General features: G+C 38.1%; 1 protein-coding gene across 2 annotated transcripts in view; it reads left to right on the forward strand.

Moving 5' to 3' along the window:
- Tmem150c (transmembrane protein 150C) overlaps positions 1-23,868 on the forward strand; it is a 70,321-nt gene that overhangs the window by 41,886 nt on the left and 4,567 nt on the right. For both annotated transcript variants that reach the window (XM_047567202.1, XM_047567201.1), the window contains exons 2-6: positions 13,441-13,530; positions 14,469-14,522; positions 14,644-14,676; positions 14,773-14,840; positions 21,214-21,341. In XM_047567202.1, the coding sequence (XP_047423158.1) occupies positions 13,451-13,530; positions 14,469-14,522; positions 14,644-14,676; positions 14,773-14,840; positions 21,214-21,341 (363 nt within the window). In that variant the 5' untranslated portion in view covers positions 13,441-13,450. The remainder of the gene's footprint in view (positions 1-13,440; positions 13,531-14,468; positions 14,523-14,643; positions 14,677-14,772; positions 14,841-21,213; positions 21,342-23,868) is intronic.

Here is a 23,868-nt window from a genome sequence, read left to right on the forward strand (position 1 = left end):
AACGACCGCTTCTGAACACCCGGGGGGTTGCCCGGAGGAAGAGGAGAAGCCCGGCGGGTTGCTTGGTCTAGGAGTGACGGCATCAGAGCCACAGGCAGTTGCCAGAGGAGGAGCTGTGTGGCGAGCTGTTTGAACTCAGAACAACTGCTCCAGAACACTGGTGGCCTGCCTGGAGGAGGAGAGCGGTGGGACGCTTGGTCTAGGAGTGACTGCATCAGAGCCACAGGTGGTTGCCAGAGGAGGAGGCGAGTGGTGAGTTGATTGGACTAAAAGCGACCGCTCCTGAACACCGGTGGCCTGCCTGGAGGAGGAGCGTGGTGAGTCACTTGGTCTCGGAGCCACCGCTCCTGAACACCCGGAAGGCTACCCTGAGGAGGAGGAGGAGGAACAGGGTGGGTCACTTGGACTTGGAGTGACTGCCTAGGGCTACGGGTGGTTGGCGGGAGGAGGAGACCCGAAGTGAGTTGTTTGGACTCCTAGTGACTGCGTCGGAAACCGGGCGGCTGTACGGAGGAGGAGGTGTGTGGCGGGTCTCTGGGTCTTGGAGCTATTGTACGGGGCTCCAGGTGGTGGCTCAGAGGAGGGGCTGCATAGCCAGGCGATTGGTGCAGAGCAGGGTCCCAGGAGCTAGGTGGCTTCTTGCTGGAAGAGCCGCACAGAGACACGCCTAGGGGCGGAGCGAAGTTTCCAGGGCTGCGGGCAGATTCTCTGGGAGAGGCAGCCTAAGGAGACTCGCCTGTGAAGGGTGAGGCTCCCAGGCCCAGGACGTAGGTCCGGGCCCCTGGAGTCGTTGCAGAGGAAGACAGCCCAGCCCAGGCGGTAGTTGTAGATTGAGGGGAACCTCTAGGAGGGCAACTGACCAGCGAGACGTCCCCACTGAGTGAGTCTTCCCGGCCGGGGGAGGTTTTCCCACAGGGACGGTAAAACCGGAGACACAGGCACAAACAGGCCTTGCCTCAGCCCGCAGTCTAGTTCCCCATTGGATGACCATTGGTCAACAAGTGGAGGCACCTCTGACCACTAGCAGGGAATATACGCCACCTGAGGGTCACCACCCCTAGAGAGGCAGCTTCTTCGTGGAGCTCTGCATTATCAACCTCCTCCAAGACATCAGGCTACTGAAGGATAAGAGGGGATATACTAGCAATCTTCAGGGACATTATAAGTTGATAGAGGAAATCTGCAATATCTTAATGACCCACTGATTCCTGAACAATATGAGAAAACAAGGGAAGAAAATGCCCCAAACAAATCTAGATGTTACATCAATAAAATCCAACGACAGCATGGCAGAAGAAATGATAGAAAAGGAGTTCAGAATGTACATAATTAAAATGATTAGGGAAGCAAACGATGAGATGAAAGAGCAAATGCAGGCATTGAACGATCGCACCAATCGACAGTTAACAGAGCAAATTCAGGAAGCAAAAGATCATTTCAATAAAGAGTTAGAGATATTGAAAAAAAACCAAACAGAAATCCTTGAAATGAAGGAAACAATAAACCAAATTAAGAACTCCATAGAAAGCATAACCAATAGGATAGAACAGCTGGAAGACAGAACTTCAGATATTGAAGACAAAATATTTAACCTCGAAAACAAAGTTGAACGAACAGAGAAGATGATGAGAAATCATGAACAGAATCTCCAAGAACATTGGAAATCATGAAAAGGCCAAATTTGAGAATTATTGGGATTGAGGAAGGCTTAGAGAAACAAACCAAAGGAATGAACAATCTATTTGAAGAAATAATATCAGAAAATTTCCCAAATCTGAAGAATGAAATGGAAAATCAAGTCCAAGAGGCTTATAGGACTCCAAATACACAAAATTACAACAGACCCACACCAAGGCACATTATAATGAAAATACCTAGCATACAAAATAAAGACAGAATTTTAAAGGCTGTGAGAGAAAAGAACCAAATTACATTCAGGGGGAAGCCAATACGGATATCAGCAGATTTTTCAATCCAGACCCTAAAAGCTAGAAGGGCCTGGAACAACATTTTTCAAGCTCTGAAAGAAAATGGATGCCAACCAAGAATCTTATACCCAGCAAAACTTACCTTCAAATTTGACGATGAAATAAAATCATTCCATGATAAACAAAAGCTAAAAGAATTTACAAAAAGAAAGCCAGCATTACAGAACATTCTCAGCAAAATATTTCATGAGGAAGAGATAAAAAACAAAGAAGCAAATCAGCAAAGGGAGGAATTATCCTAAAGGAACTGTCAAATAAAGGAGGAACCAAGATGTGTCAAAAATTTTAAATATGAACCAAATGACCGGGAATACAAATCATATCTCAATAATAACCCTGAATGTTAATGGCCTGAATTCATCAATCAAAAGACATAGACTGGCAGATTGGATTAAAAAGAAAGATCCAACAATATGTTGCCTGCAAGAGACTCACCTCATAGAAAGAGATACCCATAGACTAAAGGTGAAAGGATGGGGAAAAACATACCATGCACATGGACTCAGCAAAAAAGCTGGAGTATCCATCCTCATTTCAGATAATGTGGACTTCAAGCCTATGTTAGTCAGAAGGGATAAAGAAGGACATTTCATACTGCTTAAGGGAAGCATAAATCAGCAAGATATAACAATCGTAAACATCTATGCCCCAAACAGTGGCTCATCCATGTATGTTAAACAAATCCTTCTCAATTTTAGAAACCAAATAGACCATAACACAATAATACTAGGTGATTTTAACACACCTCTTTCACCACTGGACAGATCTTCCAAACAAAAATTGAACAAAGAAACCATAGAACTCAATAACACAATCAATAATTTAGACTTAACAGACATTTATAGAATATACCATCCAACCAAGAGCGAATACACTTTCTTCTCAGCAGCACATGGATCCTTCTCTAAAATAGACCATATATTATGCCACAAAGCTAATGTCAGCAAATACAAGAAGATGGAGACACTACCTTGTATTCTATCAGATCATAATGGATTGAAGTTACAAATTAATGAAAGAGTAAAAAACAGAAACTACTCCAACACCTGGAGATTAAACAATATGCTACTATATGATGAATGGATAACAGAAGATATTAGGAAAGAAATTAAAAAATTCTTAGAGGTAAACGAGAACAAAGAAACATCATATCAGAATCTCTGGGACACTATGAAAGCACTACTTAGAGGAAGATTTATTTCATGGAGCGCATTTAATAAAAGAAGTAAAACTCAAAAAATAAATGACCTAACACTACAGCTCAAAGCCCTAGAAAAAGAAGAACAGACCAACACCAAAAGTAGTAGAAGACAGGAAATAGTTAAACTGAGAGCTGAAATCAACGAAATTGAAACAAAAGAAACAATACAAAAAATTGACAAAATAAATAGTTGGTTCTTCGAAAAAATAAACAAAATTGATAAGCCTTTAGCCACACTAACAAAGAGAAGATGAGAGAAAACCCAAATCACTAAAATTCGGAATGAACAAGGAAATATCACAACAGACACGACTGAAATACAAAACATAATTAGAAGCTATTTTGAAAATCTATACTCCAACAAAATAGAAAATTTCGAAGACATCAACAGGTTTCTAGAGACATATGAATTGCCTAAACTGAACGAGGAGGACATACACAATTTAAATAGACCAATTTCAAGTAATGAAATAGAAGAAGTCATCAAAAGCCTTCCAACAAAGAAAAGTCCAGGACCAGATGGGTTCTCAGCCGAGTTCTACAAAACTTTTAAAGAAGAGCTCATTCCAATACTTCTCAAAGTATTCCAGAAAATAGAAGAGGAGGGAACTCTCCCAAACTCATTCTATGAAGCCAATATTACCCTGATTCCTAAACCAGACAGAGACACATTGAGGAAAGAAAATTTCAGACCAATATCCTTAATGAACATCGACGCAAAAATTCTCAACAAAATTTTAGCAAATCGCATACAAAAACATATTAAAAAGATAGTGCACCATGACCAAGTGGGTTTCATCCCAGGGATGCAAGGTTGGTTCAACATCAGGAAATCAATAAATGTCATTCACCATATCAATAGACTTAAAGTCAAGAATCACATGATTATTTCGATAGATGCAGAAAAAGCATTTGATAAAATACAGCACCCCTTCATGCTCAAAACACTAGAAAAAATAGGGATATTGGGAACATTCCTTAACATTGTAAAGGCCATCTACGCTAAGCCCATGGCTAATATCATTCTAAATGGTGAAAAACTGAAAGCATTCCCTCTAAAAACTGGAACAAGGCAGGGATGCCCTCTTTCACCACTTCTATTCAATATCATCCTTGAAACTCTAGCCAGAGCAATTAGACAGACCAAAGAAATTAAAGGGATACGAATAGGAAAAGAAGAACTCAAACTATCCCTATTTGCTGATGATATGATTGTATACTTAGAGGAACCAGGAAATTCCACCAGAAAACTTTTAGATCTCATAAGTGAATTCAGTAAAGTAGCGGGATATAAGATCAATGCACATAAATCTAAGGCATTTTTATACATAAGCGATGAATCTTCAGAAAGAGAAATTAGGAAAACTACCCCATTCACAATAGCTTCGAAAAAAATAAAGTATTTGGGAATCAATCTCACAAAAGAGGTGAAAGACCTCTACAATGAGAACTACAGAACACTAAAGAAAGAAATTCAAGAAAACCTTAGAAGATGGAAAGATCTCCCATGTTCTTGGATAGGAAGAATTAATATTGTCAAAATGGCCATACTACCAAAAGTGCTGTACAAATTCAATGCAATTCCAATTAAAATCCCAATGATGTACCTTACGGAAATAGAGCAAGCAATTATGAAATTCATCTGGAATAATAAAAAACCCAGAATAGCTAAAGCAATCCTTGGCAGAAAGAGTGAAGCAGGGGGTATCGCAATACCAGATCTTCAACTCTACTACAAAGCAATAGTAACAAAAACGGCATGGTATTGGTACCAAAATAGAAAGGTGGATCAATGGTACAGAATAGAGGACACGGACACAAACCCAAATAAATACAATTTTCTCATACTAGACAAAGGTTCCAACAATATGCAATGGAGAAAAGATAGCCTCTTCAACAAATGGTGCTGGGAGAATTGGAAATCCATATGCAACAGAATGAAACTAAACCTATATCTCTCACCATGCACGAAACTAAACTCAAAATGGAAAAAGGATCTCGGAATCAGACCAGAGACCTTGCATCTTATAGAAGAAAAAGTAGGTCCAGAGCTTCAACATGTCAGCTTAGGACCAGACTTCCTTAACAGGACTCCCATAGCACAAGAAATAAAAGCAAGAATTAATAACTGGGATAGATTCAAACTAAAAAGCTTTCTCTCAGCAAAGGAAACTATCAGCAATGCGAAGAAAGAGCCTACAGAGTGGGAGAAAATCTTAGCCAATCATACTTCAGATAAGCGCTAATCTCCAGAATCTATAAAGAACTCAAAAAACTCTACACCAAGAATGCAAATAATCCAATTGACAAATGGGCTAAGGAAATGAATAGACACTTCACAGAAGAAGATCTACAAGCAATCAACAAACATATGGAAAAATGTTCAACATCTCTAGTAATAAGAGAAATGCAAATCAAAACCACCCTAAGATTCCATCTCACCCCAATTAGAATGGTGATTATCAAGAATACAAGCAACAACAGGTGTTGGCGAGGATGTGGGGAGAAAGGTACACTCATACATTGTTGGTGGGGCTGCAAATTAGTGCAGCCACTCTGGAAAGCAGTGTGGAGATTCCTTAGAAAACTTGGAATGGAACCACCATTTGACCCAGCTACCCCACTCCTTGGCCTATACCCAAAGGACTTAAAATCAGCATACTACAGAGATACAGCCACATCAATGTTCATAGCTGCTCAGTTCACAATAGCTAGATTGTGGAACCAACCTAGATGTCCTTCAATTGATGAATGGATAAAGAAAATGTGGTATATATATACAATGGAATATTACTCAGCCATAAAGAATGATAAAATTATGGCATTTGCAGGCAAATGGATGAAACTGGAGAATATCATGCTAAGTGAGATAAGCCAATCTCAAAAAACCAAAGGAAGAATGATCTCGCTAATAAGTGGATGATGACACATAACGGGGAGTGGGAAGGTTTAGTGTTGGGGTTGGAGTTGGGTTTTGGGAGGGGGGCACGAATGGAGGAAGGAAGGACTGTATAGATGGAGGGGAGGGGTGGGAGGGGAAGGGAAAAAATGGCAGAATGAATCAAACAACATTACCCTATGTAAATTTATGATTACACAAATGGTATGCCTTTACGCCATGTACAGACAGAGAAACAACATGTATCCCATTTGTTTACAATAAAAAAAATAAATAAATAAATAAATTAAAAAAAAAAAAAAGAAAGAAATCCTTTACTAATATATTATTTTTTGCCAGGGTTCGTTACTGGGGGTGGATAAGACAAGAATTGATCTTATATAGTGAATAATTTTATATCTGCTGATGTATAAGGGCACCTGACTATTGGACCTTCCAAAACTTAGGATTCAGTGAAAACAAAATTATAACTGTTAGCAGATGGAGTATGACTTATTTGTTGGTTGTAGAGCATATTTACCCATGTTGATTTCTATCTGAGAGTCTGTAAACATTTTAGGGAAAAACAAAACAAATAGTCCTTGTCATTACCACTTATAATTGCAAGTGAATTACAACATAACATAAGCCCTTCACATTTGCCCATGACACACATGGCGAAGATTCCCAGAAGGCTCTTGGTTCACAGACCCTGTGACAGTCCTGGTCATCAGTGAGTGGCTCGTTAATCTTTTCTGCTCCATTCCAGCTGGCCCTGAGAACAGAATGAAAAATTACTGTGCCAGGGAGCTCATTTCCTGATAAATTGCAAAACGAAAAAAGGCAACTGAACACCCCAAATAGCACTTGAAGTGGAGGATACCTTATGTGTTTTGCAACAGGGATACATTCTGAGAAGAGTGTCATTAGGTGATCTCCTCCTTATGGGATATCGGAGAGTATACTTACACAAACTAAGATGGCTACAGTGTCACTAGGCAATGTAACCTTAGGGGACCACAATCATATGAGGTTTGTCATTGACAAAAATGTCTTTATGTGGTATGTGACTATAGTAAGATTTATTGAAAGGCCAGCTGTATGCTAGGCACTGTTCTGAGCATTTTTATTATACTTTCAATCTTCATAAAAACCCTGTAACACAAAAACCCTGTAAGGTAGGTTCCATTACTATTCATTCTTTATTGAGCAAGAAACAGCCATAGAGAGGATTTAACCAAGGTCACACAACTAGTAAGTGGCAGGACTGGAATTCCAAGCCCTGGTCATCTGGCCCAGGGAATGTCAGTCATAGCTGCCTCTCTCCACTGCCCCAGGTAGTACAAATCTTCATTTATAACAAGCAGATTCTTTCTAGCCCCAGAAAATGTCAACTTTGTGACATATCACAGTTATTATTAGAAGCATTTTATCATTGATAAAAGTTTTAAAAGTTCCAAAGATGATCCAGTATGCTTTACTTTTCCATTTGGAGATTGGAGATGTTTTATCATTACTTGAGAAACTAGAACATTTGTCAAGGATAAGCATTGGTAACAGCATGCTATATAGTCTTTGACTTTGGAGTTTCACAGTTTATATTGTAAGTACTATGTTAGGAATTTGATGATAAAAGCATGAATAATCATATTTCTTTCATTTTATAAAGACCCCTTTTTGAACCAATTAAAGTAGTTGGGGTCCTAGGTAACAAGGTCACGTGGGTGTAGAGAACCCCTTTTTTTTGTTTCCATGAGACTATAAATGTTCTCCTGGCTATTGGCAGCTAGACTTGCAGAGTAATAAAAATGTTGATGGCGGGAGCCACCACAATCCTTTTGCTATGGTTCATTTTTTTCTCTGTGGGAAAAATGAGAACTTTAAGGATGCCAGGCCACAAACAGATAGAAGTTAGAACAGACAGAATGGGGATTTTCACCATCTCAGAGTGTGGAAGAGTCCCACCGAGTGTCCCCACTCACACCACAGATTGGGTAAAAGAGAGTGAAGATGACTCAGACTTAGAGAATGACATTTATTGGAAGAAAAGAACACATGGTAGAATGTACAGAGTTGGCAGTATTGGCTCTCTAAGAAGATTTGACCATCTGGATAACAGCTTTGCAAGTCATTTGGAGAAATGATACTATTTGGAGGAGATTCTGCCAAACCAAAAATCTTAGTGCCAAAACTTTCAAGAAAGTTTTATGCAATGCAGGCTCTTCTCCTGTTTTTTACAGGAACTCGTTAGGTAATGATGTTCCAGATATAATTGGTCATTTAGGACATGGGAACACTTTCTTTGCTTTTTTACTATGAAATATTATTGGAAGGTTAATATCAAGAGTAAATGTTACACAGAATAAAAAGAAATACAATTCAGGATGCAAAGATAAAACTCTGAGTAGTATGGAATAATCTTTCTTTCTCCTCCTCTTTCCTGAAAAAGGCAAGGAAGAATATTCTCTGCTAACTGGTAGCTACCTTGTTTATTTAACTCTGGAAGAGTGGAATTTATCCTTCCTGGGAAATGTAATCAAAGTTTGGGTACCATTTTCAGTGTGACTGAAAATGTAGGGCAGTTTGTTTTAATGATGTCTGGAAGCATGGAAGGAAGTTACCACTTTAATTCTCAAGACAATAGTGAGGCAGAGTCAAGGAAATCAATTTAACAGATAATTCATTTATTCTTTTCAGAGGTACTTCCGGTCAAGTACATTCTCTGAACTTGCCAAGTCAGAGCAGGTCAGAGTCAGTCCTGTTTATCACCTGGTACATCCACAAACCTCCAGCCCTAAGAACAGAGAGCTCATGAGTGTTGTTTATCTACTGCAAGTTCTTCAATTACGTTAAAAGCTCAGTATGAACTAAAGAAGAACAAGTAGATTCTTTGGGACTAGAAAAGAGAAATAAATATATATATATATAACAGAGTCCCCATCTTTGATTTACACAGCCCTACCTGAGACAGAGAAAGAAATGAAAACATCAAGATCTTCATGTGGGGCATCAATAGGTTGACAGAACCAGAAACTGTTTCTATAAGAGCTTTTCACTGGGATCTTCTGGTCTCTGGAGGTCTTGGCCCTTTATAAGGTCTTTTGTAGAGCAAAGTGGGTAGGGAGATAGAGAAGGTAAGTGGACTTACACACACATGAGCGCGCGCGCGCGCACACACACACACCCACACACACACAATGTAAACAGTGTCTGTAAAATTGGCGAAATCTGATTTAAGTTGAAGGGTTGTATCAAGGCCAGATTCTTAATCGATGATATAATACTGTGTTTTTGCAGGATATTACGCTGGGGACAGAATGAAGGATATATATGATCTGTCTGTATTATTTTTTACAACTGCTTGTGAATTTGCAATTATTTAAACAAAGCATAGCCAACATAAAAAAATCCTAAAGAAAACCAAAGTAGTTCCATTGCAAGCTAATAACAGCCATTCATAGGCTTACTCTTTGCCCTTCCCAAGGCATCTCTTAAAGTTAAGAAAGGGCAATTTTCATATTATTAAGCAAGAGAAACTGAGTTTCCCAGAATTTGAACATAGGTTACCCTATGAGAATTAAACTGATAAAAGTAAAACCATGTACTTTTAGCCATTGACCATTTTAGGTACTTGGCAAACAAAACAAATGAGCAATGCATACTGAAAAATAACAAAAAGCAGTTGAGTCTCAGGAAGGTAGACCTTCACTATTAAGATATCAAAAATTTAATTTTGGGGGAAATCATTTGAGGGAAAAAAGGATTATTACATCAGGAAGTGTCCACACCTCTCTAGAGAAGCTAGACAAGTGGGATCCCAGAGAAGAAGAAAGTGTCACGTTGTCCTGAGCCCTACCCTGTAGAGTGGGCCTTTGTCCTAACACAAGTATGGAATTGCTCTGCAGTTTTAATTATAGCACTTACCAAACACAGATTATGTGTGAGGTGTTTAACCTCAGCATCATTAATCCTCAGCACAATCCTACAAAACAGAATTATCTCTACAATTAGACTAAGACTTAAGAGATGGAATAACATTGCTTGTGAGTGATAGATTTGGATTTGGTCCTTTGCCTTCCCATACATTTCTGTCCCACCAGACTACTTCTCTTTAAAGGAAATACATGCAGAGAACTATGGTAGTTGTTGGTATGGTCTTCGAGTTGTCTCATTAACTCTCCTCATCTACCTCCATGCTTCCAAATCTTGATTTCCCAGAGACATTCCTAAAAGGGGAGCCAACCTGAGTATTTGACAGTGATGTTTCTCATTGTACCATCATATACTAGCATTCTGATTTTGTTACCAATCTAATTAAAAAATGTTTACCATTTCCTCTGTGGCTAATAATTCTCAGTATATTAGGGCAATCTCTTACTGCAAAGATAAAAAATAATGGATTTTGTTAACCTCCAAGTTACTACCACCCTGGGAGTACTCAGTCTTTGACTTCTTTTTCTCTTCAAATTTGGTAATCTTGGTGTAGTGAGATAGGGAAATGATATAGTGGTCAGTTTTTGGCAAAGCTGGGGTTGGAAACTAGAGCTTCTAAGTTTTGTAGTATAACCATCTCAGCTGCCAGAGCAACCTGTTTCAGTGGCCAGTCTAGGATTATTGTTTTACCTACCCAGTCACCACTGCCATTTTATGTATTCCTGATAGAATTATTTTTGTTAGCATAATTGATAGCTTTGTTATGAATCTATAACCTTTTGGACATAAATGTGAATAGGTCCTATCTGGCCATCTTGTTTATGCTTAAAATGGTCACTGTTCTTCCACAGAGTGGAAAACCATGGACCACTAGTTCCTATAGTGGCATTTCAGTTATCCATATTTAACCATGGTCTGAAGATATTTAGTAGAAAATTCCAGAAATATTTCATACGTTTTTAAATTATGTGCCATTCTGAGTAATGTGATGAAGTCTTATGCTGTCCTACTCCATCCTGCACAGGACTTGAATCATCCATACTCTAGGTGCTACCTGCTCACTGGTCACATAGTAGCTGTCTCAGTTATCAGATCAACTGACATGGTATCTAAGTGCTTGTGTTCATATAATGCTTATTTTACTTATTAATAGCCCAAAGTTCAAGGATAGTGAAGCTGGCCATTTAGATATTGTTCTGGTTTGGATATGAGCGACTCCCAAAATATCCTGTGTTAATGCAGGAATTTTTAGAAGTGAAATGAGTGGATTGTGAGAGCTATGACCCAATCAGTTCATCCTATTTTGAATGGAATAACTGGGTGGTAATGTAGGCAGGTAATAGTAACTAGGGGCATGACTGGAGGGGAGGTGTCATTGGGAGCTTACCCTGGAGAGGTTCATCTTCCCTATGACCCCTGACCCCTCCTTCTTCTTGTTCTGTTTCTGGGCCACCAAGAAATGAGTAATACCTCTCCGCCACATCCTTCAGCTTGCCTCACCTTGGACCCAGAGCAGTGGAGCTGGCCCACCATGGACTGCACCTCTGAAACCATGAACCAAAATAAGCCTTTTGTCCTCTAAGTTGTTGTTGTTGGGTATTTTGGTCACAGTGATGAAAAACTAACAGAGATGTGCAAGAGAAAAGCCATAAAGTGCTTTCTTAAAATGTATGCATTGGAAAAAACATAGTATAGATAGGGTTCAGTGCTATTCATGATTTCAGGCATCCATTGGGGGTCTTGAAATTTATCCCCTCACATAAGGAGGGACTACTGTATGTATTGCATAGATTGGTAAATATAAATAGTCCTATTCAGTATTTCCACAGTCTGGCATAGTGCCTGATATAAGTAGGGTATCAATAATAGTGAATTGGATTGAAATGGATTAGATTGTATTGGATTACTTGATTGAAAGTGCCTCAAATACCTTTCAACTTCTAGATTCTATAATTTGCTTAGCACTCCTGCCCAGATATGTGTTTGAGACTAGGGCACAAATGTTAAAGGCATGTTTAGATCCAGGTGTCTGTCTCCTAGTCAGAAAGATCTACCTAGTGAGGCAGGACAGAAGTAGGAACTCAGACCTGCTTGCGGAGGGATTGGCTCCCCAGCCTCAAGGGGGCATCATGTTCTCTGTCTGATGTCAACACTCGGAAGGTCCAAATAGTCTCAGCACATGAAAGCAGATGCCATGAAGGTACTCAGAAATGTGGCAGTGTGGACTCAAACTTGTTGCGAAATTCAAAATAATGAATACTGAGGTTTCTTCCAGAAATGTCATTTAATCACATTATCATTATGTTTGTCAGGTCACCAGTGGAGGTCACAAGGGTACTTTATTTTCTTAGAAATGTTATTTTTTTCCTTAAGGATTATATTGGGGTCCAGTATCTCTAAAAGATTTTGTCTATGGTTTTAGGCAAAAATACAAGATAAAGTGATCATTAGCTACTTCTGTTTGATACCATAATTTTTCATAGACATTTCTAAAGTATCTAGTTTTCACTTTTGTCTGGGAATTTTAAAAATATAATAATTATTACTATATTATGTAACAATTATAATTATATATTATATAATGTTATAAATAATACTAATAATGCTAGTTATTATTATTATTATTTTGAGATGAGGGTCTCATTATGTTGCCAAAGCTGGTCTCAAACTCCTCAGTTCAAGGAATCTGCCTGCCTCAGCCTCCTGAGTAGCTGGGACTACAGGTGTGCACCATTGAGCCTGGCTAGTGGAGTTTTTAATTCATGTATTTTTGCTGCAAAAATGTAATATCCCAAAATGCTTAGCATCTATATTTTTTTTCAGTGTGTTTATTGGAGCTACTCTAATGCATTGTTTTCTAGAGCATTTATTTTTATGTCTACTAAGATAGCTGCTCAATAACATGTCACAAGAAAAGTTCAGATTTGCAGAGCATTTGCTATTTCCCCCTGCAGTGCTAATTTATTTAGTAATCATTTGTTTATAACACTTATCTGCCTGGACATATATTATGCACTTAGGTCCCTAAACCTGTAAATGTTAATATTAGCACTAAATGGAGGTTGGAATTTGCCTTTGGTACCTAACTCTTTTAAAAGTCCTAACCCCTGTGTCCATCTTTTTTTTTTTTTTTTTTTTTTTTTTTTTTTTTTTTTTTTTTTTGGGTGCTGGGGATCAAACCCAGGGCCTTGTGCTTACAAGGCAAGCACTCTACCGACTGAGCTATCTCCCCAGCCCACCTTTGTCCATTCTTAAATGTACTCAAAAGTTTTCATGAGGAATTTTGCATTAGGTCACAGTTAAGACTCTGAAGCTAATGCTGGATAACGATTGTCTGTGTTAACTGCTCATGGGATTTCCCCCACTGGACTTCCTTTCCATCTTGAAAGAGTTAGGTAAAATTTTGCCTTAATTATTAATACCTGTTCATTTTATTTCAGTGGTACAGGCATGGATGGGAAGAAATGCAGCGTATGGATGTTTCTACCTCTCGTATTTACTTTGTTTACTTCAGCTGGATTGTGGATAGTGTGAGTATGCTCTTAATGACTTCAGATGCAGTGGAGCTAAAAAAAAGTTTTGAGAGTATGTGACATATCTGTATGAATGTATTTATAAATGTTAAAATAATATGTACTAATTTAATCTTGTTAAGGCCCCCATGTCTTTTCTCATCTTTTATGACTTAAAATAAATAGTAAGACTAAGAAATAAATTATGCAAATCAGGTAATGAAGAATGCTGTTTTGTGTTCATCTGTTCTTATAATAAACGTTTTGTAAAGTAGTTATGTAAATTCATTATTTGCAAGATTTTCTAATTTGACACTAACATGATCTGGATTCCGTTCACAGTCCTGTTCATAATCCAACTATTTGTGACGAGGTCTGATATGTTTATAAAATGAATATTATTACATTGGAAGTTCTGGCTTACCACAAAAATATTCTCATAGTTGCTTATTTCAAGTAATAAATTACTTAAAGAAATTTATTTTAGTTTAAGTTCAGTAAGAGTGGTGGATATTTATTCCCAAGAAACTAGAAACTGAATTCTCATTTTAGTTTACTCAAAGTTAGAAGGTTTCTCTCTTTGTTTTCTAGTTTCCAGACTATAATCCTTGGGAGCTGGGGCTGTAGCTCAGTGGTAGAGCATGTGCCTATCACATAGAAGAACCTGGATTCCATCCCCAGCCCTGCAAAAAAAAAACAAAAACAAAAACAAAAAACAAAAAGAACCTGCAGATTATAATCATTGCCATTAATTTTGGGGGTGTTCTGAAAATTAAGAAAATACTAAGAATAAAATTAGATGATCTATGGATAAAAAATGTTATTAAAAAGCATTTTCTCAGAAAAGAACGAGTATGATTTAGTATAATTAGTTTAAGTAAACTGGGAAACAAATGATTCATTGAATTTTTTAAAAAATTGCTTTGTTTTATAAACTTTTCTTTCTTTCCTAATAGGTACTTTATAGCTGTGGAAGATGACAAAATATTACCATTAAATTCAGCAGAAAGGTAACGCTTATCTCTGGGGGAATTTGTTGTTCAGCCTTTTAGCGAAGCCTTTGCCGTGGGAGCTGAACTGCAGCAGTGACCACGATTTAACCTAAGCCTCTCTCTGTTGTTTGTTACCCAGGAAATCTGGCATGAAGCACGCTCCATATATAAGGTAACTCCATAATTCTCACCTGATCTGTCGGACATTAGGAAAAGTTGGAAGGGTTATAGATTTTAAGTAATTATAAAACATCTCATCTTTTTCAAGTATTGCAGGGGATGATCCTCCTGCAAGCTGTGTGTTTAGTCAAGTTATGAACATGGCAGCATTCCTAGGTAAGATGAGCATAAAGAATGCTTTATGCACTTCAGTTCATTTTTTTTTAACATTACCCCAAACCATATCAAAACAATGGTGGGCCTAGCTGATAATTTAGTATTATATCATGTCAATATGCTAAAGCCAGCTATTTGTTTTAGGGGTCTTTTTTTCCTCATAAATCCTTACTTTCACCCTGCTTTCCTTACATTTCTCTTTCTTTGACTTTCTTTATCATTTCAGCATACTCTGAACTTTATTGCTTTTGCTGCATGAAATAATATATTTCATGTGCCATGAAATCCTGCATGGTAATATGAATTGGTGCAATACATTAGCTTTAAAAAGAATGCCTTATTCATTCCTTCACTGGCAAAGATGAAAAAAACCTTCATCTTTGGGCTCTATGATAAATATTGTGTGTAGACACTGTCCTTTAGCTGAAGAGCAGCATTGGCGTTAGGATCTTGCCCTCCTGTGTGCCCACGTACGTTTCAAGCTGGCAAATGGAGGAGGCATAAGAAAAAAAGCAACTTTTGGCACTCATGCCTGACCCTGACTTCCTCCACTTTCTTTAGAGCCCAAGACCTTCCCTAAATATTCTGTCCCCTAGTTCTCCAAGTGCTTGCATGACCCTTTTAGTCTTTAGAGACAGTGGTGACCGTCTGTGCTCTCTTATTCAAATCCAGCTTGTATGCCATCTCCTCAAGGCCAGGCTTTCCCCATATCTTTCAGAGGGTCAGCTCTCTGTCACTATTGTCGCCCTGTTGGGAGAGGACCAGTGACAGCTCAATCTTTCCACAGTGTTTTTCTGGAAAAGGTTCTTTTAGATGGAGAGACTTTTACTCCAAACAAGAGATAAAAATGTCATTACCAAGGGAGTTTTCAGCCTTTGTGGTACCTGTCCCTGAATGATATGACCTGTTACTTCATCTCTGTGTAAATCCTCTCCTCCTGACCAGAAAAAAAAAAATCTATTCACTCTTAATGTTTTCTTTTTTAAAGTTTTTTGTTGTAGGAAAGATTAGATCTCTGGAACTTAGGAAATCATGGAGCTTCTTGGTTCAGCATGCAACACCAGCAGAATCAGTTTGTTTAGACAGCTCAAAACATGACAAACTTGGAGAACATGCTCAGAGAAGCACACTGGGGGCCTTCTCTGAAGTTAACAAGATTTCTCCCTGGAGCTAAGTTTATTTGTTGGAGCCTTTCCCTGCCCAAGCTTCCCCAAAGTATGTCCCATTCACCTAAGCAGGAAGTGTCTGTCTGGAAGGCACGGGCTACTCCATGACCACGAGGAGAAGGCTGACTATCATGGTGCTGGGAAGCAGCTCCTCTCTTCCTGCCCATGCCAGTCAGGGTTTTCATGGTCCAGAGAAGGCTGACACTCGCAGCAGCTGATGCCATGTGGGACCAGGGCTGGTCCCAGCCAATCAATTTGGTCAAATACAGCCTTTAGCCTCAGAGCTACCAGGAGCCTTGCACTCACTCCTTTTTATTCTACTCTTGACATGTTCTTTTGAAAAGATCCATACTGGGGCACAAATACCTGCTAAGTAGTACACTTTTTTTTTTTTTGAACTAGGGATTGAACCCAGGGGTGCTTAACCACTGAGCCACATCCCCAGCCCTTTTATTTACATTTTATTTTCAGACAGGATATTCCTAAGTTGCTCAGGGCCTCTCTAAGTTGCTGAGGCTGACTTTGAACTTGGAATCCTCTGGCCTCAGCCTCCCGAGCCACTGGGATTACAGGCATGCCTCACTGTGCCTGGTACCTGCTAAGGAATGTCTGCATTTAATAGAGCACAAAGCCCCAAGCGTGAACTGTGAATTGCAGAGTCAGGGCCTTTCACACACTCTTTGCCCTCACAGTATGTAGGTCTGCAGGTTGGCACTTACTCATCTGATCATTCCACAAGCACAATAACAATAATTAATTGCCACCATTTTTATTCTAAGCACAAAGCTAAGTGCTTTATAAATACTACCTCATTTAACCATGATGTATAGAAACCTGCTTTTGTACAAAAGCTGTCACGAGCTCCATTATGCTTTAAAGAAACCAACAAACATGCTTGGAAGCTACATATTATTTTCTTTGTACTTTTTAGACAAATTGATATTTCCCAGTAGTCTTTGGCATATAAACCAGTTTGCACAACTCATGAGATTATCCAGTTATAAAAACATATGATTAACTAACTATAAAAACATTTCCAAAAACAAAGCAATGCAAGCAAGTTCCCCTCTTCCAGATGACATTTGTCATCATCTTATTCTCCAGTTCTTCCTACTCCACCAATAAGCAATTAAGCTTTTACCAGCTCTTGCTTGGAGGTATTGCAACATCCAGTGTTTAGTCTTTATTATCTTTCAGCATTTGAAGTGCCATCTGGTAGACACAAAACTGATTAAGATTAGTGTTCAGTGAGAGCAAACCAACAATTATTTATTTATCAACTCTGGGAGTGGAAAAGAATCCATTTAGTAAAGATTCTTATTTCACTGTGGATGCTTTCATTTCCCCAGGTCTGTCCCTGCTATACATCAGACTATTACTTTAGGTGGCATAACTGTCTTTAAGAAATAGCCTACGCTGCCTGTAAGTGACTGCTTTTTGGAAGCCCTATAGATTATAATTTATAATCTAAAAATGAGTCAGTGTAGCATTTATTAAAATTAGTTAGCAAAGATCTTTTATCTTTTTGACAGGTTAATCAACGATCGAATGCTCAATTATTTTCTTTACGGGATTCGTTATGCTCTTTGTCCTGAATCCACATTTTCCTTTCCAGTAGGAAAAAAAAAAAAAAAAAAGACTTAAGACAAATTTCTTGAAAGGAATGTTATTTCCTGCCCTGGGGCGGTTGCTGAGGATGAAGCTAATAGCTGAATGATTTCAGTCACCTAATAGCAGCTGCTCTCCCTCCTTCAGCCAAACATATATATCGACTACTGTGTTCTACCGCAGTCATAAATAGAAATTATGGATGCATAAACAGTAAAACTAAACAAAACAAAAAAGAATTGGCCAGGCACCAGTTTAGAACTGCAACGAAGAGAATGTTACTCTGAGTTTTGATCTTTAAAAAACCCAGTTGGTTTCAAAATTTAAAAAAAAAAAAATTTATGGGGCTGGGGTTATAGCTCAGTGGTGGAGTGGTGCGTGCCTGGCATGTGTGAGGCACTGGGTTTGATCCTCAGCACCACATATAAATAAATGAATAAAATAAAGGTCCATCAACAACCAAAAAAAAATTTAAAAATATATAATTTTTATATTTGTACTCTTTCAAAATAGACAGGAAAATTAAACAGGAGGCACATGGATAGGATAGCAAAGAACTGTTTTACATACTCAAAACAGGAGAGGAGTAGATTTTTAATATCTTCTAAAACCAGCTAGTAAAACCTAATTTTTCCCCTGTTGTGGTATTTGGACTTGAGCATGCTAGACCACTCTACCATTGAACTACATCCCCAGCCCCTTTTTAAAAAGTTTTTATTTTGAGCCGGGCATGGTGGCACACGCCTGTAATTCCAGTGACTCAGGAGGCTGGGATTATCCCAGCGGTTCCAGAGGCTGAGACAGGAGTTCAAAGCCAGCCTCAGCAAAAGCAAGGCGCTAAGCAACTCAGTGAGACCCTGTCTCTAAATAAAATACAAAATAGGACTGGGGATGTGACTTAGTGGTCAAGTACCCACCCCCCCAAAAAAAAGTTTTTATTTTGAGATAAGTTCTTGCTAAGTTGCCTGGGCTAGCCTCCAACTTGGGATCCTCTTGCCTCAAAAAATAAAAAATATTTAATGAAACTAAACTGCCTATCTGTTCATCAGAAAGTGAACATGATAAAAGTTGGTCAGCATGAATAGCAATGCCTTTGAAATTATCCTCTTGCCCCAGCTGTCTTTTTCAATAAGGTGTAAATAAATTGTCACTTGGTTGACAGTGGACCTCATAGATTGAATCTGCCTTCATTTAAACTAAAGAGTTAGTAAGACTGTTTTATAGGACCAGTTTCTTCATTTAGCTTGCCATTCTAAAAATTCAAGTAGAATCTGTTTTAAAAGGAAATTATGGCTCATCTGAGCTGATTAATAATGTAATAAACAGATGACAAAGGCAAATGTGGTGTTTGAAACATGATTTTGGAAGTGAAGAAACTGGGTTGAATTATGGTCTCCACATAGCTTTCTGGTTCCTGTGTAATTTCATCACCTGCTCATGATAAAGTGTCTTATCACCCATATTACAAATAGGAAGCTTAGCACTGCTGGGACCAAGACATGATACATACCTCATGTCTATTGGCAAGAAATGGATAGCTCAGAGAGTGACCATCAAATCCCTTTCCCTGGGCATAGAGGACTAAACTGCTTGGGTCATTGTGAGGAGCCATATGAGGGATTGGGTTTCACCTACACCAAGTTCCAGCAAGATCTTATCTTACAATTAATTAAATGGCCAGCAGGGAGTTCCCAGCATAATATGTTTCCCTAGTCATTTTTAAAAGAAATTAAATGTGCCACCTTGGTATTTTGTCATTATTCCGTTATAGCCATACAGAATTAATTAGCAAGTAGATCCCATGGTGCCCTATGTTGAACTTTCTAGTCCTAATCTAATGACTTCTTTAACAAATGACTATGTTGTGTCAGAGTGCTGTATGCTGAATTACTCTTGTCCCCACTTCCTTCTCCTATTCTCATCCTAAAAATTAATAAGAATGCTTACTTTTCACCTTCTAGGATAGAAGTAGCTTTCACCTTCTAACTATAGTCATTATTAATAGACTTCAGAAGTAACTAAGTCCTAACGAGGTCCCTTAAACCAATTATTTGAGAAGCTGTTGTCAACTGAAATAGAATTGATTAATTTTCTGATCCATAGTGGGCATTAGATGAAACATATACTAAAACTATATCAAGACTGAATAAGTTGATATTTCACAAATCACAGTTTAACTCTATTTTGGTTCCTAAATCCAAATAATAATAAAGTATTATTCCACTCTGTGATCAGAGGTACTTGGAACCAAAAGTCAACTCATTGAGCTTTACTTCATAGCTTGACACTATGAAATTTAGCATCTTTGGAAAATACAAATGTATGGATAGGTTTTCTTTACTAATGGTTATGGGTAAGGGCCTGTAATCAAGGCAAAACCTTTAGTGAATAATTGCCAACATAATTTCTAATAGAATAATTCTTGAATTTCTGTCTTCCCTGCTGAAATGTAATGTCAAAATTAATTGTCTTAAGCAACAGAACTGCATTTCCTTATATGTACATAAATTTTATATTAATTGTAAGATATAATTTATACTAATTTCATCATTTGTAAACCATTCTCTCCCAGTTTTTTGTATATATATAAAAATATCCCTACACTGAGTATTTAATAAAAGGCTATTGTTAGATTAGTGGTTTGAGTGGTGACTGTCCCCAAGGATTAGAAGTCAGATTTGAAATCCAAGTAACTTCCCTTATTCTGTCTTCAAGTTCTCAGATACCAACTTGATTCAAAAGATAGAATGGCCTTTTAAAATGAGTAATTAATATCATTTGAAAGAATTGCGTTTTCTTGATGTACTAGGTGTGATTTTTAGTGCACACCAAGCCCCACCCCCACCATCTGTGGCATTAAAATACAGATGTCATAAATGTGATTACTCTAACTGCTCTAATTTGAATTTTTTTGTCCTTTGACAATGAGCACCCACTGGTAGAATCAAAGGGAAATGAGAATAAAAACAATGATGGGTGCTGGGGATATAGCTCAGTTGGTAGAGTGCTTGCCTTGTAAGTACAAGGCCCTGGGTTCGATCCCCAGCACCCAAAAAAAAAAAATAAAAAAAAACAATGATGAAGGGATTTGTACACTTTACTTTCCTTCCTGTCCCCAGGGATGGTTTCTGGCCGAGGGACCACAGGTTTGCCCAGATGTGGTAAACCTTGACCTCTTCCCCCATCTTCCTGCCTCGTGTTTTCTAACAGTTACAAGCTAAAGGAGGCTGATGTTAGTGAATTCCGGGTCTTGTCCCCATCCCATTTGTCGTTGCCACACCTCTCTCTGCATTGCTCTCTGAAGCCAGTCTGCCCTTGGTGACCTTGTTTTCGCAAACTCTGGAAGGACACTATTAGCAGTCCTGTCTTCCTGGCACCACCCCCATTATACGCAGCACTGCTGCTCCCCCAGGTGCTGTCGTAAAACATCTAAATAATCACAGGCATTGCATGGAAAGTTTCTTTGAAAAATTGTCATTTCAGAGATGTAAGATGGAGTATGATGAAAAGTTGAGTTTTGCACGTTGTGGCTTGAGAGCTCTGTAGTGTAGGTGAATGACTTAATTTTTTTTAATTTTAAGATTTTGCTTTATTCCTAGCCCTTGTGGTAGCTGTTCTGCGCTTCATACAACTGAAACCAAAGGTTTTAAACCCATGGCTGAATATTAGTGGATTGGTGGCGCTGTGTCTGGCTTCCTTTGGAATGACCTTACTTGGTAATTTTCAGGTACTTCATTTGGCCTTTTTCACCTCCCTCTCATACCATTAAGGCCTTCGCTTGTAATGATTATGGTAGCTCCTGAAGTCTAGTCACTATGTGTTCCATATAATTCTTCATCAACCTTAAAAACAATTAGGAACATTGGTTTCCACTGTCACAAGCTCTCCAGTAGTCACCCTTCTGAGCATATGAAATACAGCAAGGCTACTGTGAGAAGTAGCTACGAGAATAGTTGTATGTTTTATACAAAGGATTTGGAAGTGGTTCACACTTTTTTAAAAATAGCAAATTGCATCCTAATGTGCCTTTCTAGAAAACTAATAGGATCATTGCCTTTTTATAATTCAACACCAAATATCCCATTTGATGAAAGCTTGCATTTCAGTTTAGCAAGCCCCCATGGAATCCAGTTTGAAAGCTCAGAATTTCTCTAGAACACCTATAACTTGTATAAAGATATACTAATCCTAACCCTTCTTCCTAGAAATGTAGAAGCCTAAGGTCACAATCTCTAAGAATAACTTCCCTTGCCAATACCATCACCCACTTCTTGTCCTGAATGACTTCATTTATTGCAGTAGTTGACTGATCTCCCTGCCCCCATTCCCTGCATACCATCCTCGAACCTATGCCATACAGACTGTTGCTCTCCTTGTGAGCAAACACTGATCCTGACCCTCCTCCTGTTTCTTGAATTTGAAATCCAAATGGTGTAGGCATTCAAGACCCTCAGCATTCTAATGAGCATTCAGGAATGTTCTTACTGAAAATTTGGTAGTGGATTTTCTAAGACTGTGTCCTGTCTTAACGCCTCACTCTTGCTGATTCATTAAACCAGGATCATGCATTGCCGGAGACTTCCTCTTGGCACACAGTAGCAACTAAGTATTTTTTGCTTGTTGAGTTGTTTGACAGTAATTCCACAGATTCCTCTGACTATTCTGGATCCCATCACACATCAAGTTAGATAACCAGAAAGCTGCATTCTTAGAACATATTTGTTAGGCTAATGAATTATCAAGGTAGTATTTGACGACTGGGGCTGTAGCTCAGTGGTAGAGCGCTTGCCTCGCATGTGTGAGGCACTGGGTTTGATCCTTAGCACTACATAAATAATAAATAAAGATATTGTATCCATTTACAACTATAAAAATATTTTAAAAACACAGTATTTGAGAGTTTATCCTGTTAAGATCCAAATTGTTAGGGCACAAGGCATATTTACTAAAATCTTGGTGGGGGCCTTTCCCCCACTTGCCTGCGTGTGAGGCGGGTGCAGGTATGTTGTAAAGTGCTCTGTGACAATCAGTGCTCTTGACCAGGGCTTTAATGAGTTAAGTGCATATTTGGATCTACTGTAAAGTCCTGGAGGAATCTCAGAGACTGGGCTGTCTTGGTGAACCACAAATAATCAAAACTATGAATGAATGACAGTACATATAAATAACACTTGCTGGAATATCTACAGTAAATAAAGAAGGAACAAATAACAAATTAGATTTCTGTGGAAAAACCAGGTGGATGATATACTAGCTAACATACTTTTCAATCTATACCTTTTCTTTTCTTTCTTTCTTCTTGTTTTTTTTTTTTTTTTTTTTGGTAAATTTTAAAAGTTTGAACCCTGTAACTGTTATTATGTTTTAAAATTGATGTTTAAATTGACAAAAAAGTAAATGCAGTCAATGGCATATAGCACAGAAGACCAACATCCTAGAAGGGAAATTTAATTTGAGGAATCATTATTTTAAATAAATTTTGAAAATACATATTTTTGAATTATGAGAAAAAAGTGGTTTCTTCAAAATATAAGGTGGGGCCTGGAAGGGGGATGAACCCTATAGCTAAAAACAATAGAAAAAATTGTAAAGGAAAAGTAATACTCATTTGATGCAAAAGCTATTCACAACCATGTTAAATAACAAAACAGTTATTTTTCAGCAAGGTTTAAAAGCTATCCCTTCAACAGTTGATTTTATTTTCCCATATGTGTAATTAAATTGCATGTAATTACAAAAGGAAATTTAAGTGATATACATTTTTTTAAAATAAGTGGGATAGATCGGAGATTTTATATCTCTAACCCCAAATGAAATAATCCAGATGACTTTCATTTAACCTACTGACTCTATAGCTTTGCTTATGAATCTTCAAATATCCTTTAATGAGTCTCTAAATAATAACAGAGCTGATAAGTGGCAGTTTTTCTTATTACTATAGTGAAACAAGACTCAAAGAATTCTCCTGAATGGAGTTGGCCACATTACACAGAAAGGTCAATTTTGTAGGAGTAAAGAACAGCCCAAGGGTTATTAATTGTCTATGCTAATTAAATCTTGACTTGGCTAGAATTGGCCATCCTGTCTGCAAAGAACATAGCCAGATCCTGGGTCTTGTTTCCTTAGCATGGAGAATAAACTTGAGGATGTATGCTTGTGCAGACTTTCACATTTCCTTTTTTAATGTAACTCCTCTGCATTTTTCATTTCCTTTCCCAAAAGGCTTTTCTGAAAAATTAGTTCAAAGAACAGAT

The sequence above is a fragment of the Sciurus carolinensis genome, chromosome 10, assembly GCF_902686445.1.
Source record: "Sciurus carolinensis chromosome 10, mSciCar1.2, whole genome shotgun sequence".
NCBI lineage: Eukaryota > Metazoa > Chordata > Mammalia > Rodentia > Sciuridae > Sciurus > Sciurus carolinensis.